Source organism: Uloborus diversus, chromosome 3, assembly GCF_026930045.1.
Source record: "Uloborus diversus isolate 005 chromosome 3, Udiv.v.3.1, whole genome shotgun sequence".
NCBI classification, from domain to species: Eukaryota; Metazoa; Arthropoda; class Arachnida; order Araneae; family Uloboridae; genus Uloborus; species Uloborus diversus.
The window spans coordinates 201427954-201446608 of NC_072733.1; the positions used below are offsets into that span (position 1 = coordinate 201427954).

At 32.0% G+C, this 18655-nt stretch overlaps 2 protein-coding genes across 11 annotated transcripts in view; one reads left to right on the plus strand and one right to left on the minus strand.

Annotated features, from left to right (window-relative positions):
- LOC129219381 (tetraspanin-11-like) overlaps positions 1-7145 on the plus strand; it is a 165952-nt gene extending 158807 nt beyond the window's left edge. For all 4 annotated transcript variants that reach the window (XM_054853758.1, XM_054853759.1, XM_054853757.1 and 1 more), the window contains one exon: positions 5213-7145. In XM_054853758.1, the coding sequence (XP_054709733.1) occupies positions 5213-5260 (48 nt within the window). In that variant the 3' untranslated portion in view covers positions 5261-7145. The remainder of the gene's footprint in view (positions 1-5212) is intronic.
- Positions 7146-7375: 230 nt separating this feature from the next.
- The window catches only part of LOC129219382 (liprin-beta-1-like), a 147100-nt gene continuing 135820 nt past the window's right edge, over positions 7376-18655 (minus strand). For all 7 annotated transcript variants that reach the window (XM_054853767.1, XM_054853766.1, XM_054853764.1 and 4 more), the window contains 3 exons: positions 12415-12603; positions 8004-8057; positions 7376-7919 (listed from right to left, as the gene is read on the minus strand). In XM_054853767.1, the coding sequence (XP_054709742.1) occupies positions 7869-7919; positions 8004-8057; positions 12415-12603 (294 nt within the window). In that variant the 3' untranslated portion in view covers positions 7376-7868. The remainder of the gene's footprint in view (positions 7920-8003; positions 8058-12414; positions 12604-18655) is intronic.

Below are 18655 nucleotides of genomic sequence, written 5' to 3' on the forward strand. Positions count from 1 at the left end.
GTATAAAACAGAACTTTACACTAGACTCGGCAAGTACGGAAAATTTGTAGTGCATCTGATAAATTTGGTCAAGGACTGTAGCTTCAACCAAGGGCGCCCATATGGGGGGCTCAAGTAACCCTCCTTCATAGGCGTGCACACTAGAGATGAGACCGTCTCAGCCCGGGCCCGAAGCGGGCTCGGGCTCTAGAACCGAAAATAGGTTTCGGGCTCGGACTCAAGCAAAGATATTCAATCGTCAATCTCCAAACAAATTCAAAGCAAATAAACATTTACCTACAGTGAGAAAATGAAGAGAACATTTAAATCAGTTCAATCAATATGAAAATTAAACCAAAAAAAAAAAAAAAATGAACGCTTATTTATAGTGTTTTTTTGCGATTACTATTGAAATATGTCATACAGTAACGCATTTGAAGTGGAGCATTTTGAGAAAATTTAGAAACTTCTGTTAATGAAGAACACTTGACATAACATTTTTCATTAACAGAGAGATCCTGTCAAATTGTAGAAGGTTCAGTTTTTGATACAAGAAAGTTTTCTCCGGGCTCGGATATTGGTCCAAGACAATATCACCCGGGCTCGGTTATAAATTTTCGGGTTCGGGAGAGGCCAGGCTCTTAAAAATGAGCCCGAACTCATCTCTAGTGCGCATGGGGGTCACCAGGGGTACCGTAGTAACCCCATTAGCACATAGAAATAAAAGTTAATACGAAAGTGGCTAAAATTTTACATTTTTAGGTTCATTAATTTCTTACTTCATATGTTTTAAAAATGCTTTTTTACACACAATGTTTGAAAATGTTCTTTCGGCGAGCAAGTATGGGAGCCTTTCCAAGCTTAATTTCAAACCTCCTGGTAGAGTGGTGCCCCCCTTTCTGAAGCTCTGCGCACGCCTATGCCCCCCTTTGAAATTAGAACTTCCTTGCTTTTGGTACATTTTTCTTTGCAAAAATGTAAACATTTCTTCTCCAGCAATTAATGAATAGGTTATTGAAAATTAATAACTCGAATCTGTACTGAAATCGGTTTCTATGTGGAAAATATCCTGCTAAACCATGGGGAAAATATCTGAGCCCCCCCCCCACCCCACCCTTCAAATTTTACATATGGGCGCCCTTGGCTTCAACTGGAACAACTGCTCTTTTAGATAGCCTTCAGTTTAAATAGTTTTGCCCAGAGGTCCAATTTAAAATATTTGGGGGACTGGAAAGTAATGTCATTTTTTTCATCCAACTAAATTTTTAAAAGTTTTTATTTTAGTCAACGATGTAATTACTCTCATCATCAACAACCTTTTGTTGTGTAGAACACAAATTTTCTTTCCCAGACAGGTAAAAATTCACCTGTTTTTAATCAAATTATCTGGAGATGGCATTTTTGGTATTGGAAGAAAAGGAAATCAGGCGATGCAATCTCAGGTGAGCATGGTGGGTGAAGCAGCTCATTATTTTTTTCAGGGTTCGCCTTGAGCAGTGTGATCTTGCATTATCATGTTTCAAGATCACTCGTTTTCTGCTGATAATAGTGGAAATATTCTTGCCACAAATTGCACTATCCCATTTCCTTTTTTCAAGCGCTAAAACACTATCTATGAGATGAAAACATGAAAATTTGGTTTGCATCCAAGATGCCATTTCCAGATGCTTTGCTCCAAAAATCAATGGATTTTTCTCTACCCGGGATTGAAAGCTTGCATACTAGATGGCAAAAAACTGCTAATAACTAGGGCAACTACATTGTTAATTAAAAATGCTTCGAAAAAAACATTACTTTCCGGTATCCATAATAAGAGTCCTAATATTACCAAACATGCCAACAGAGTACCCACTCCAAAATAGATATCAAAATAATGCACCCATTTTTTCCCCTCCATGCCTACCACATCACGCCTTAAGGCGTTTTCCCTGGGTTTCTCGTTAATTGTAGGATTTATATTTTCGTTCTAGAGAGCCAAGGAACAATGGGCAAAGATATGCAGAGATAAAATTTAAAATCTATCAATAAAATAAATAAATATAGGATTGGAGTGTACACTCATATTCAGCGCAAAAATACAAAGTTTACGCTGGCATAAAAGCTAGTAAGTATGTAATTTTCAAAGAATTTGTTCAATCAAACCAAAGCAGGAACACAATAGTTTTATTTAGCACCAAAAATATGTATATGGTTAGTTTTGAATAGGAAACTAAGAAAACAGAAAAACATTTTATAAATATCTAATGGACCTTTTTTTTAAAAAAATTGAGTATAAAAAAAACATAAAAAGAGATTAGCCATTTTCCTTTGGAATTAATTGACATTTCTAATTTCAGTAATGAAATAAAAATGGGTGTTGAAGCATAAAAATAAATAAATAAATAAAAGAAAAATGAGTGAGACGAAAAAAAAAAAAAAAAGACTGAATTTATTATTTTTTTAAAAGGACTTGCAGGGGAAAAAAAAATGCAAATACAAGAGTGACAACCAACAGCAGGCTCTGGGCCCAACTAAGCTCTCTCTGGTCCTAGTCAATTTTAACTTTCAAATACAAAATAAAGCTAAGAATTCTCAAAATAATTAAGAATTTTAATTCTAAGTTAAGCACTTTAAAGGGCCCTTCACGACATACAGAAGCAGAGACCACATAGAACAATTCCAAAGGACAAAATAGCTCAAACAATCATCCTTTTACCTAACCCTATAGGGGATGTCGCTCCATTTTCAAACCAGTTCCCAATCAAGTAGGAGGAAAAAACTGCTATTGAAGTTTTGCATTGATTGATAGAGTGAGAAAAGGGGGCTTCCACATAAATAATACAAGTTTCACACTCATTTTTAAAAGTGAAAATTAAGGACTTTTTAAGGATTCTCAAAAATTTTTTTAAGGATTCATTGGAAACAATTAGATAACTTTAGGTACACCATTTCAAAGTTTTCTGGGGGGGGGGGCACAGTACTTGATACATATTATATATACACATACACAAATGCATAAAATTGTTTCCAAAAAGCAGGAAGAGGCACAATTGACTGGGATGTCCTATTATTAGTGATTAAAATTTCATACATCACAGGGATGAGAGTGGTCAGAGAGCAAAATGGAGGAAATAAAAAAAAAAAGTACTTACAAAATCAAACAGAAAAAGGAAGTGATCAAAATAGTCCCTCAAGTCCATGACATTACAAAATTCAACAAAAAATGGCCAACTAGCCATAACCAGTTTCAAAGATAATGCAAATTTTTTTCCTTATTAATTATGCTTGAAACGATTGGGTAGTAATTAATACAATACATGTAACTAAATTTAGCTATATATTAAAGCAATATTTTTTTTAGAATACATCACTAGCACAGCCAGAAAACCTTCTGGGGGGGGGGTTGAACTAGGGTTAGTTTTTTGGTTAAAACTATCTTCTTGAGGAAGTTCCAGGATTAAAAGTCCTTTCATATGTTTAAACTACCATATTAGAATATGCATTTATGTTAAAACTGCTGGGAGATGTTTTACCCCCCTCCCCTTCGCTGCGCCACTGGCATACATTATTGGAGTGAGAGGCAAATTGAAGGAAATGAACTAAAATCCCTTTTCTACAAGATATTTAAACTATGATTTTGTTACTGCTTTTCATTTGTTATTGTTACTAAAATCCCATTTTGTACAAATTTGCTATACTGCACCATTTCTCTTAAGTTTGTTATTTCCATATAAATTTAAAATTTTGAAAGAGAGGCAGCTATTTCTAACTCATAAGTGCTTGAATAAAGGGGCTGATGGAGCCAGAGTTCAATCTTAGCTGCATCACTCAATGTCAATTCTTTATATCTTTTAGAGAAAAATATCTTTCTTTAATAACTAAAAATATTTGATATTAAGGTATTGAAAATGAGTTTCAATACAATCCGAGACTGGGAGTGGGCTACATTTTTTTTATTGTGTTTTGCATTTTTTCTAAAATAAATTTAAAAAATAAAAATATGATTGAAATAACGAATAAAATAAGCAGATATAAGGTAGGACATAATAAAAATCATTCCAACATTACAAATGATTTAAATATTTACAGGATGCAAAAAGATTGAAATCTCAAACAAGGCATGCAATTTTCGGCAAAACACGTGTTTGATGTCGTTGGCATGTCTTCCAAACGTACGTTTTCGGCAAATATCGCGGAGAATGAAGATATGAGGGGATAAAATAGAAAAAGGGGACCAAATTTGACACAGTTTTAAAAAATTAAGGAAATTTTCAGAAAATTAAGGATTTTCTAAGGGTTTTTCGAGGACCTTAATTTTGCCTAATGAAATTAAGGTTTTTTTAAAGGAAGTACGAACCCTGTAACAGTAATAAAACGCTAAGGTGTGTAGTACATGCTCTGAGTTTATTACTTATTGTCAAATTTCAACAATTAAGTGTTGACTAGTCACCATTCAAAATTTCAGAATGTCTTTTTTATTCCTTCCTCAGTGACTTGACAGCCAAGGGTGGATCTTGGTCTTCTCAAGAAGCCTTCCTCCTGCTAGTGTCTTGCAATTTTTAGTTTTCAAAACCAAATCTTTTTCTAAGCAATCAACCCATAAAGACTGAATATTCGTCAATCCTATCTTTGCCAAGAAGTCAGCCCCGGTTTATTTTCATAGATTGCAGAAAAAAAAAATCTTCCTAGGGAAAGGTTGTTAGCCCTAGAGACCAAATCCCTTAACCTGGAAGTTGGGGGCAGCCCTAGGTGACCTTCTACAACACGCAGGGGCTATGTTGAGACAATTTTCACACCACACAGGTGTAAGTTCTTTATTGGGCTGTGAAATATAATTAGAAATTCTTGAAAGTGCTGTGAGACTGAAACCTTCATTAGGTGAGAGGAAAAGAAATCTGAACCGACAAAAACATATCTTTCACAATGCTCACAAAACTTGCATCCTTGTACTTTAGGCAACAACACAATGATACACTATCCTTCATTTATTTTGAACAATAAAACACCAATCACTAAAAAATTGAAAACAATCATAAGATAAAAGCAAATCTTATTTCCAATTTCCACCAACATAAAGATTTTTTCACTAGACATTTTCACATCATGATTTATTTTATTTTAAATTCAACATCTCTGCATTAAGATTTGAAAAAGAAATAAGTAAATAGAAGCGTCTATTAAAACATTTAAAATAATTTGGTATTTTGAAAATTTATCATGAAAATAGATTTGAAAAGTAATTTTCTTTTTGTAGCTGGTGGGCATGGCATTGTCATGTGCATTGTTTTGGCTTATCAAGTAAATATTCCGCTTGAAGACATCACATTGCATTTATGCAGAAAAAGAAGTCAGTGTGGAATGCTTCATAATTTATGACTCCCTTCCGTCTTCAAGCAGCCATCCGTAAAATGAAATTTCATACAGTATTCAATATTTATTGTTGACAAGTCCATTTCTGATACTCTGATTACAATATTTTGTACATACATGCAAATCAAGTTTAAAAATATTCGTGTTATTCATGTTATGAAATGGGTCCAAATTGTATTTTTACTTTCATATTTCATAATAGAAATGAAAGTTTCAATCACATACAAACACATTAGGCAACTTCATACTACATTAATGTTCATACAAATTTTGGATAGGCTTGAAACGTTAGAGTAACAAGAAATGGACTTGGGAATTTTTTGTAGTAGTGTATCCTGTAGCTGAAGAGCTCGGCCGAAAATGAAATAAATGTTCGCATTCTACGTTTTTAAATTGCTTAGCTTTCAATATACTTGCAGGACCCACAATTCATTTTGTACCAAAACATTGTATAGAAATATATAACAAATAACTCATTTCATCTCTGTGTGGTATTAAATATAATCAACTTCATTTTGTATAAATTTTACGATCAGAAGCTGTTTACAGTTGAAAAGTTTATCAATGTTGACTTTTGACTTTGAAGGAATACTAACTCTTGTTTTCAGACAAGTTCTTCAGTTTTTACCCATAAAAGTGCCTTTTTTAAAACCAAAACCCTATGGCCACTTTCATTTATCTTTACCCTTCAGCTTTTATCATTTAGAAGTGAGAAAATACAAATGAAGAAAGAAGCAAGTAGCTTATTAAATAGTAAAAATGCTACTCATCTGCAGATAAAAACAGTTATGCTGCATTTGCTTGCGGACCACACTATTTGCATTATAATTTAATGAATATTGTGCTACTTTAAAGCAAAAACCATTTTACACTTTTCTTCACATTTCATACTTAAGTCTTTTCCTGAATTTACCAAATAAACTTGATAAATGGTTTATTTACTGAAATGGTCCTTCAAGTATTTAAGTCCGGCCACTAAGCATTTTTGAAGCACGAAAGTTATCAGAAAGAATTATATTCATGTTGTAGTAGGTTGTAGATGTGAGAAAGACAAACATGCTCTTAGATGGAAAGATATGTGTTTCAGATGTTTGCAGTTTGATGCAGTGATTAATTAGCTTGAAGTTTAATAATTGCTGGAGTTCCTTCGAGTAAGTTGCATCAAATAGACAATTCACGAAAACACGTCCTCTAGTTTCATATCATTTCCTTAAGAAACCATGGACTGCATTTCAACTGTATATATTAAATATCTAAAACAAAGCAATGTTTGTCTTTCCTGTATTTAAATTTGTTTTTATTCCTCTGATATTGTAGTGTACTTTGCTACAATTCTAATTTATTGCTCAGTGAAAACATTTGTTTTGCACTCTTTGAATATGCAGTCAGTTCAAAGTAGCAATATTTTAAAGCTTCATATGTTAACTTAGATTTATGTGTATAGCTCTCAACTTGGAGATTGTAACCAAATGACTTTATTACAAATCATAGCAGTTTGAACATTAAACTTGATAAGTTAATTTCTACTGGATATGTTATGTGTACAGACAAAATAAAAATAGAATCAAAAATTAATCAAAGAATGCAAATCATACCCAGTGCACTAACTACAGTGTGTTTTTAAGAATATTGAAATGTTTACTTTATACATTTTTTTAAGTTGATTATACTAGGATTTTATATGTATATGTTTCCCATTAACTAGCTATTTGTAATGTTAAAATGCACAATCTTTAGAAGAAACACCTAATTTATTATCTGATTATCTTGTTATCTGTTATCATTTGAGTGTAAATTAAAAGATTTTACTACAAGTCTTTTTGTGTCGCTTTGCATTCAGAGTTTTCTCCTTCATTAGTCATAGTAAAGTATAAATACTATGCTTTAAGACAATAAGCTAACAAGCAATTATCCAAATTTATATTATGGTTTTTCTTTTTGAAGAAGGGAAATGAGTGATTGAAGAAAATGAATTTTAAACTGTCACTATTTTATAAGGTAAAACAATTTTCATTCAAATTCTGACAAATAAAATAAGATATAGGGCTGTACTTAAAAATTTTATTAAAATAAAATACTACACACATTATTTATGTACCACAGATTAGAGTTATTGAAAATCACATTTGTAATGTTTTCCATATTACAAAAAGCAATGATATGTGTTCGTAGCACATCATATAATAACATCCGATTCACAATATCCAATGTAGTGAAAAATCAGAATGAGCACTTTATAAAAATATCTTTGAATTATAAATGCAAATGTGATGACTTGCAATTAAATTGCTCGTGTTCTGTATAAAATTGCTTTAGAAAACTACTCTCATTCATCACTTTTCTTTAAAAAATAATAACTACAAAAAGTAATACTGATTTCAACAATTTCAAATAAGTATCTGAGTAAAAATACTACAATTGCACTTATGTTCTAAATCTGAAATTTAATATGTGTAGTAAAACTTCAGTTGAAAAAGTCTTCGTAAAAACATTTTTTCAGTTGTCAAACTACTTATTGCCTTTTTAAAACTATCTTCAAATTACACCACAGTTGTCTGTGCTTCAGACAGCTGATCGCTTTGTAACATAGACTGAAATAAAAAAAGAAAAATAAAATAAAATTAACATAGGAATGTTTTTTAAAAAATATACTCCAGAAAAAAGACATGACTTACAGTTAGGTTAGAAATGTCTTTAGAAACAGCACCAATTCTTTCAACAGTTTCTTCCTGTAAGATTATTTTTCTTAATAGTAGAAAAGCAGTTAAGCATATGTTATTCCTAAACATTTATTTTCAAATTTGAAGAAACATAAAAGAGTTAGAAAAACTGATACTGAAGCTATATAATCCAAACATCAATTCAAAGACATTTGGGTGCCATGCAAAGCACACATATCCACAAAACTACAAAATTGACATAATGAATGATTTTTATTCATCTGCCTCAATCCTATACAGCAGTTTAGTTGGTTTCATCTCACCAAATAATTAAATATTATACTATTTTAGAGCTTTGAAAATGGATGTTCCCTGAACAAAACATTTACATTTGCAGTAATTGCAACAGAGTAGATTTGAAATTGAAACTACTAGGCTGTATATTTCTGTGCTAAATAAATTGTCCAAGCCACAGAGAACATATTCCAACCTACTTCAAGCAAATAAGAACACAACCAGTATTTACCAGTATTTAATGTTAAATAATATAATCATTAGCATATTTTTAGCAAAACATGGAAAAAAATATTTACATTAGGTGCAAACTGAACAACTTCAGCTGGTGTAAAGTCCAACATATTAAATATATAATAGTTTTTCGTGTTTTCCCAATAGTTCTTTAAAGTGGACCTGTTTGCTTTGCATAGCACCTCCTCATCTGTACAAACTTAAAAACTGAGTGCAATCCAGTACAAAAAGGAGGGTATATGTGCCAGCTCTCGCAGACAAATCTTGAAAATATGTTGCAAATTTTTAATAAAAGCTTTAATTAAATCAGTACCTGAAAGGTGAACTCATAGTTTGCAAATGCTAAATTTTTGGAGAGTCATCTATACTTATTCTACTTCCGACAAAGTATAGCATAAGCGTTTCAAAGTTTTACTTTTTGTTCATTACTATTCTTGACAGAAAATACTTTCCAACATTCAAAAATCATCAGTCACCAAACTATTAATAATGAAACAAAGAGAATGTCTGCTAAAAAATGTGTTTACTGATTACTGGAAAGATTCAACCAACCCAAATAGTTATAAGTGGTTCTTGACATTAGGATACCATACATGTCAAAATTCATTTCAAACATTTCAACTACATAAAGATCAGAAAATTGGCTACCTAACCTTGAAAAATGTTTTCCAGGAGATAAAAGACATTCTAGATCTTCAATATCAGCAGTAATTTGCTCAAGGAATAAACCTTCTTAAACCTTTAACCAACCTCACTTGAGGAAGTAAACTGATAGGGGAAAAATAGTTTGTTTTTTTATTTTACTTCTTATTTAGAACAGCTATAATACTACTGTATATCTGTAAAAAACTTAATTGATGGTAAAATAATTTAAGAAAAGTATATTATTAATGATTATTCCATTCTTTCTTAACTACTTATTAACAATAGATGTGGAAGATTAAAAAAAAAACCTTACTAGGAAGTAAAGAAAATGGGATAACACTCAAAAGGATAAAAAATAACATCTTCAGGGGTGCCCACCCCTATGGGCAAGGGCCCATAACTCCCTAAATATTGTAGAGACTTCCCCGAAAATGAGAACGCCCCTCAAAACAGACCCCCTTAAAAACTTCAATGCAGCCATGATCACCCCCCCCCTCACCGCACTAGGTCAGCATCCCTGACATCTTCATTCTTAATCAGCTTACTGGTTTAGGACTCTCTCACAAAGAGATAAGACGTCATATCTTAACAAAAGTTTTATACAAAAAAACAGTTAAAAGTCTTAACAAAGCATACTAATTAACAAATTTCAACAAAATTTTGCAAGTGCAGACTGAAATAACATTTATTTTAACACCACTCAAAGGTGACTGGATAGCTATCTCTTTCAAAATAAAATTCTTTACAAAGATAAATCACAACTAAGCTGAATCAAAGTGAAAAAAGTAGCAAAAAATGTTCACTTAATAAAGAGCTCTTTAGTGACTGACACTTTTTGTACTATTTAGAAGAATTCTTCCACATTGGAATATCTTTTAAAGAAAATCTACTTTAGCACAGTTAATACTGCAATACTTTCCACATACAGTCGAGTCCTGACTTACGCGAGGGATGCATTCCAAGACCCCTTGCGTAAGTTGAAATTTCGCGTTGTGGAATAGAGTATGTGTAAAAACTTTTATAAACATACCCAATTATTTTAGACACTTGTAAACACTACCTCAAATTGTTAAAAACCATTTCTTAACCATACATTACTGTTTCTTACATAAAAAACTAATTTTTTATTTGTTTAAAAAAAAGTTTTATTCAACAGAAAATACTGCTACGATGCACAAAATCAGTGATCAGCGGGAAAGAGAGACATAAAATTTTCTATTTTATGTATGTAGAATTAATAAAATGATGTACTATAATAATACTGTGCTGTAGATTCAGTAATGATAATTGTAAGTTTTAAAAAATTAATAGTTTGTTGATGGATTTATGCTGCGTGATCAAATCATTATTCTAATATATGTTTAAATAGTTGCTTTGCTAGTTCTTTTATAACGTTTCCATCTGAGGCAACACCCCTCTTCCTGCTTTATTTAATATTCAATACGAAAGCAGCTTTCATTTTCTTAATTTTTGCATTTTGCTTAGACACTAATGGGCAAACTTTTACGAATTTCCTTTTCGTGACTTTTAATCGTACAAATGGAAGATTCACTCATACCTAATTGCCGTGCTATCTTCGACGCATTTAATAGTTGTTCAAGCACATAATCCTTATCTTTTCTTTAACTGTCAGAATTTTTCTCTTTTTCATTCTATCTTCAAAAACTTTAGAAGAAACAGCACTCTTAGGTGCCATTATATTTCACGAACTTTCATATTTAGAATGAAAAAAATAAATCGAAATTTTGGAGTAGTTTTTTGTATAAGCGATGTTCAGACTAGTACGGTGTGGAAACTTCTGCTCCCAGTGATGCTAAAGAGATGAAGTCCATTCACGAAAAAAATAATTAGTAGCCAATAACAAAGCCAATATTTACACACACCACGATTCCCTTTCAAAAAATTTCGTGCTGCTGGCGAGAAATTCGCGTTAGGTCTAAAATTCTTTACTGGCGAAAAATTCGCGTTACAGCCATTTCGCGTAAGTCGGATCGCATTGTAGCGGGAGTTGACTGTACTTTTATTCAAGTACTTACTTCATTTAAATGCAACAAAATAAATATTAAATAGAATATTTACCAGAATGTTCATAAATCTTCCCCAACTAAGTCTTTGGTCTCAATATCTATTTTGTGCACTGACAAATTTTTGAACTAATTATTAATCAATTATTAAGATATCCATAAGAGGTAAATTCATTAAAACTTCATGTAACATTCCTTCGAGGCTTATTCAAGTTTTTAAAACAATCAGGAGAATTGTGGGTTATATTTAAGTGATAAATGCAAAACATAAAAGAATCATTCTACTCATTAAACCTGATTTTTCAGTGCTAACATAAATCTGAAATTCTTCTCTTCAGATATCAGCTCCAGAACAGCTTTTGTTGACTTTCAGATTGAAGGAATTTAACAACCAGTATTTTTCTTCAACTCCCTCCCCCCCCCCAAAAAATAGTAACTGTTGATTTTCTTTTGTTGTTAAAATGATTTTACATGTATAATCATGTGACAAAAACTCTAAAAGCATCAGGATTGATTGTATGATAATACTTTTATGGAGGAGGTTTCTAATAATATAGTTATTTGTTGGAGGCAGAAATGTTTTCAATTGAATAATTATTTCCAACTTATAATATGAGGTAAACTGGTTAACTTCCATGGCTATTAAGTAGGGGTTCATAAGCAGTTGGAGGATACAAAAGAAGGGTCATGGGGGTTATGACCCATCTAAAACATAACTTTTTCCATGCATATCGTGTTCAAACACTTAAGCATAAAATGTAAACACTTACAGTATCTTTTTAATTCATTAATCTTTTTTAAAAGTAAATATTTAAAAAACTACTTCGTTTCATTGCTTATGAAATTATTTTGCAATGTTTATCCCCAATTTGGAGATTTATTTCTGGCCGATTTGGAGCTTTTTACTGACCCTCTAGCTGTTTCAGAAATGTTTCGTACCCAAATCCATAGGTTCGTTGAAATGGGGGGGGGGGTCATTCTTTCGTATGAACCCCCCTGAATTGGTTTTATGTATCCTCCCTGTTCATAAGTGGTAAATATTTTAAGATAACTGATTTTCCATTGTGTTTAATACTTTAAAAAATTATATATTATTAACTTTACTTGTGATAAAAAGTAAAAAGATGTCTTTGGGGAAAAAACGTATGACATTAAAAAAAATGTAGCAATGAAACTATTCTGTTGTAGCTAGAACTCATTCCAAAATTGTAATACGAATTCAAAAATACCTTTAAGTCCATGTGCCTTTGATCTTGAGGAGATGGATCACTATTTCTCCTAACAACTAATTTATCCCCTTCTGGATATTTTGCGGATTCATTGGAAACTGGAATGTCCATTGGGCAAATGTATTCTTCATTATCCAGCTCAGATTTATTTCGCTTCTTTTTCAGAGCAAACTGTGGTTTTCTTACAATCTATAAGGCATATGCACTGGGAATCAGAATACAATACAAACAAAAAATTTAAGCACATCAGTTTATTAAATTATTTAGAAGATTTTTGCTGTGAAAATGTATTATAATATAATATAATATTTTTGTTGAAAAAATAATGCAAGAAAAAAATTAAAGGCAAAAAAAGCCTTACAGTGAACTCTTAAATTTCTAGGGTATCACTTTATTTATTTGTTTATTATTTTTTTTGACAATGGTAAACTGAACATAGATAATTGCACTCATTATAAGTAAAAATCTATTTTCAGACTTTCATATTTCTTTTTATGAATTTCTCCCAATGACTTCAAAACTTCCTAAGTCGAAGACATCTGACTAGTTGAAACCTTGTTTTTAGATCTACACCACTTACTGATTTTTTGACCTGCACTACTAGATGAAACCCAATTTTTAAATCTGCACTACCTACCAATTTTCAATATCTACACTTCTTATGGGCATGAACGAGTAGTCAGACTGTTTTTGTTCAAATATATCCTCCCCTTACCCTATACATTTTTGGTGTAACCTAGCTTGATCTGTGTCAGTTAACCTATATACACGATTTTCTTGCATACCCTAATTGCACAGTGATGAAAATAAGATGCTTTTCTGACGCTTGTATGCGTCACAAGTGAAGTCACAAATAGGTGGCCTCAACTTACAAAAGTCTGTTCACGGCGATATACACAGTGCAACATTGCAGTGAGGACGTCTAAGGACACAATTGAAACCCAGGTCACCTAGTGCCTGTTTTCCGACCACACATCATAGTCACAGGGTCTGTTGCGACCCATTTGTGACCCTACGTGTGAAGTTGCAGCAATATTTATTCAATTTAATAAAATTAGGAAGAAGGCTTTACATTTATTTGAAATCACTGATATTTGAGCTCACTTGACTTAAGGTTCATACAGCTAACTATTACAACACAGAACCGATCTTCCCACACAGGGAATCGAACCCGTGCCATACGGATATAAGCCAAGAATCTTAACCACTAGACCAGGTGGGAGTAGTTGGGAAAAGATAAACAAGTGGTGAGCTCTTGACAGTGTTGGGCATTAATCAATTACTTTTTCAATAGCTTTGTTAATTGATTAAAAAATTAATTACAATTAAATTAATTGCAATTAAATCCATTGCAATTAAACTATTAATTGCACTTTGCAATTAATTTAATTGGATTAATGTACGTTAATCGTTCCTCACAATTAAAATAATTGCAATTAATTTTTTAAATTGTTTTACGAAACAATTAAAACTAACAATTAACTTTATGTATCAATAGGTACAGCGCAGGGTACAGAGTCAAAACTGTCATTCAATTTCGTATTTTCGTTCAGTGCTCATTGCTTGCTCGCCGCGTGAACTAGTCTCTTCTAGGCAAGCTTTTTCTTCACGTAAATGTTTGTGTTTTATTTAAGTGTTTTAAGTTTGTGTAAATCATTGTTTTAGTTTACATAACAGGGGAGGTAAGAAAGAAAGACATCACGGGACGTAAGGTCTCAGAAACCACTCTGTTTAATTTTTTTTTTTAATCATGTATATAATTAAGATACATTTCTGATATTTCTCTCAGATGTTATTCAGACTTTTATCAGTAAAAAAAAAGGAAAAAAAATGTTTTAGAACTTTGAATTGAAATATATCTTTTCTGAGAAAATTTCACTGGAGCCATAAGATATTTTGAGAAAAATCATATGCTGCATAAATAATTTATTTCTCGTAATAAAGTTACTGTTGAGTATTGATCTTCTGCCAGCTGCTAACATGTATATTTCAATAAATAATAATACGGTACCCGTCCAGTGTCCACGTTCCAGGTAGACCTGTCGCTAGCACAGTATATTGTACAAAACCAGTATTTTTTTAAGAGTTAGTTTTAAATAAAATTCACAAAACAATTGACAATTGTTAATTGTAGCAAACTACAATTAACAATTAATTGTTAACTGTAGTAAACTACAACTAACAATTAATTAATTGTTAATTGTAAATTTCCACAATTACATTTGATCAATTGTTAGTTGTTGTGGTTAAGTTTATCAATTAATCAATTGTTAATCTTTAATTGTTCATGCAATTAAAATTTTCCCAACTCTGGCTCTTGACCTTCACGGGGCGGTCATGTAAGGTAATCACATTCACATCGAGGTAACCGCTCTTGTAAGTCACAATGCAGCTTTACTGCAATGTTATGGAAATGTCACAAGAAAGTCATTGTGACTGTGTATAAAAGTTGCAAAACCATCACCATGCAAGTGACTGTATAACTGTACGATTTTTCAGCAGCCTAACATTAGGTTCAAAAATACGTACTGATGGCTGCTGTAATTGTGTTGTGTAATTGCAAAACAGTCGTTAGGAGTTGTCACTGTAACACCCCTTTGTGAAGTCACTGTGGACTGACATTCGTAAGCAGCTACTTTGTAACAACATATTGGATGGTGACGTTGTAGTAATGCATTGGGACTGTCATATGATGGTCACATATGCATCCTCTTTTAATCACTGCTATTGGTTAAATTTTGACGACATCATTGTGAGAGGGCAGTGACTAAAAGGTAAAATCACGCAACAGTCACAAATGGGGGTCACATTTTGTCATTGTCCTGTTGAAATATTATTAGAACTCTTAAAATATTGCTATTGACTGATTTTGTTAGTGAGAGAATGATCAATTTAGTCTTTAGCCATTAAAAAGATATTTTTTCATTAAGTCACTTCAAGGGTCACAATGTAATGTCTCTTCAAAGCTACATAGTGACCGGTCACAATTCAGTTGTTACAGCAACATTGTAGTGAAGTCATATGAGAATTCTAGAAAATGTGTGTAACAATGTAACTTCTGTGTATTATCACAATTGACTTCACTTTGTGATTGTGACTCGCAGTGGAGTCACTGTGACTTAGCCATGACACGTTATGCTATTAGGGTATGTATGCAATCCATTTGTAATAATGAGCAGTTCTCGTTTTCTTTCCTACTTTTTCAGTAGTGTTACTTGTCTTGTTAATCATTTATTATTTTTGACATTGCATTCTGCTGTAGTTAGGGCTAATATTTCATTCAATCATCTTATTAACTTTTTTTTGTGAGTTATCTGTTTGTGATTTGCATCTTTAATGAGTATTTTTTGTATGTCAAAAATTTGGGTTTGTGTTCATTGGGTTTGTGGGCAACTTCTGCAAATGGGGGGTTGCAGATGTTGAAGAAAACTTCAGGGCTCCCAACACATTTTAGCCATAGAAAAGAGTAAAAGAGGACCACTTTGAATCAAAAAGGGGACCAAAGAGGACCAGTTAGGATTAAAAAGAGGACCTTGAGAGGACCATTCATAGTTAAACCCAGGGAAGCACCAAAAGGCAAATTAGCTGCTTGGCACTAAATACATGAAGATAATTTGTTAATTAACCATAATAATGATTTTTAATGATAAATCCTTTTCACCTTCTGCACAACTGAATTTTTTATCCATTGAATTATATTATTTACACAAATATTTGAATGGGGGCTGGGTGACAAGCAAGCATGTAACTGACCATCTTACAGAGTAACTTTAATTGTAAAATAAATTTTCTACTAATTAACAGGTAAAAAATGGCTAATTAAAAATAATCACCTAAGTGAGCGAAGAATTAGTGCATACCTAATAAAGACGTTTTAGATATAGTTATTACAGTAAACACCTTAGCACATAGTAGTTTACAAAATGTTTCACATAACCAGTTTAAAGAGAATTTATTTTGATATAAGGTACCGCAAGACAAGACGCTATAGTTTAGAGGCCAGGAGGTCCCCCCCCACTCCACAGCCCTTGACTTTTACACATATTTCCAGCCTACATATGGTACGTTTATATACATATGAGAGTTTATGATCAAACACCAAAGCAGGAGGTAATTTCTGACTACGCTACTGATTGACTAAGTTCAAAAATATTATAGAGGATTGCAAATCATTTATTAGTACGCTAAGTATAAAAATCATTTCTTCATATGTACGTATTAGTTGTTCGGGCACCAAAAAATATTGTAACTGTCTTCATGTATACATAAAAATTAGTGAGAAAGAAATTTTTTTATTAAAGCTCCCACACCCAAAAATATACAAATGCGCTCAAGCGATAAATACACTGAATGTAAATTTGAGGCAGCTTTTACTGGATAACTTAATGTAATAAATAAATGTGTAATTTCAGATTCATAGAGCTATATTTTCAAATTGAAAATACTCATTTTGAGTATTTAAAAAAAATAAGGATACAAAGTTTTAGTTTTTAAAAATAAAATTAAATAACATAATTTGAGGTAGTACATGTCAAAACAGCTTCCAATTTTCAAAAATATTAAAATAATTACAAGATGCAAAAGCATTGAAATCTTGAACACGAGAATCAAATTTTCGCGAAATATGTTCACTGTTGACATAATTTCCAAAAAAAAAAAAAAAAAATTCTCTAAAACTAAACATGACTAAAATTGAACATAAAATATGCTAGTCTAGGATAGCATATGTGAAAATAACATTCGATTGCGCAAAATATCAAAATATTTACAAGATGCAAAAAGATTGAAATCTCAAATATAAGAAACAATTCTTCGCGAAGTTCGAGGAAGTGCAATGCTGCTATGGTTCCAAAAATAAGAAAGTTTATTATCTATTAAAATTAAACAAAAAATAAGCTAATCTATGGTGGCGTATGTCAAAATAACTTCCGATTGCCAAAAATATCAAAACATTAACAAGATGCAAAAAGATTGAAATCTCAAACACAAGCAATTTTCCGTGAAGTGCGAGTAAGTTCAATGTTGCCATGGTTTCGAAAAAAAAAAGTAGTTTATTATCTATTAAAATTAAACAAAAAATAAGCTAATCTACGATGGCGTATGTCAAAATAACTTCCGATTGCCAAAAATATCAAAATATTAATAAGATGCAAAAAGGTTGAATTCTCAAACACAAGCAATTTTCCGCGAAGTGAGAGTAAGTACAATGTTGGCATGGTTTCGAAAAAAGCGTAGTTTATTATCTATTAAAATTAAACAAAAAATAAGCTAATCTATGGTGGAGTGTGTCAAAATAACTTCTGATTGACAAAAATATCAAATTATTTACAAGATGCAAAAAGATTGAAATCTCAAACACGACAAGCACTTTCCGCGAAGTGCGAGAAAGTTCAATGTTGCTATGGTTCCAAAAATAAAAAAGTTAATTGTCTATTAAAATTAACCAAAAAATAAGCTAATCTAAGGAGGTGTTACGTCAAAATAACTTCCGATTGCCAAAAATATCAAAATATTTACAAGATGCAAAGAGATTGAAATATCAAAACCCAGCAAGCAATTTTAGGCGAAGTCCAAGAAAGTTTAATGTTACCATGGTTCCAAAAAAAAAATAGTTCATTATCTATCGGAATTATACATAAAATAAGCTAATCTAAGTTAATGAATGTTAAAATAACTTTCGATTGTCAAAAATATCAAAATATTAACAAGATGCAAAAAGATTGAACTCGCAAACGCAGGAAGTAATTTTTCGCGATGCTACATATCGAACACAAGTTCAGAAAATTGCACTGATGAAGTATTCTTGATTTTTTTTTTCAAGGTTTTTCAGGTGGGGGTAGGAACCTTTGAGAAATTTCGGTAGCAAAATGCTTTAATTTGAAGTCATAACTCCTCCCCCAAACCTCTCCATTTGCTAGATTTCCATGTTACAGCGGTTGAAGGAGGAGTAATGACGTCAATCTGAAGTGAAATAATACCAGAAAGTTAGGTTCAATAGAAAAATGGCGCCGCGGCCGCGTGTTCGGGCGTAACAAACGTCAGCACACAGTATCTTTTAATGTAATGAAAATTTTTAAAATCTGATTTTTGAGTAAAAACAATATAAAAGCGGACTAAACGGACCAAAATGTTAAAAAGCGGTCTAAAGCGGACTTTACCCTAAAAAACGGACTTTGGCGGGAAAAGCGGACCATTTGGGAGCCCTGAAACTTAGAAAGAAATTAATACTGCTCTTTCATTA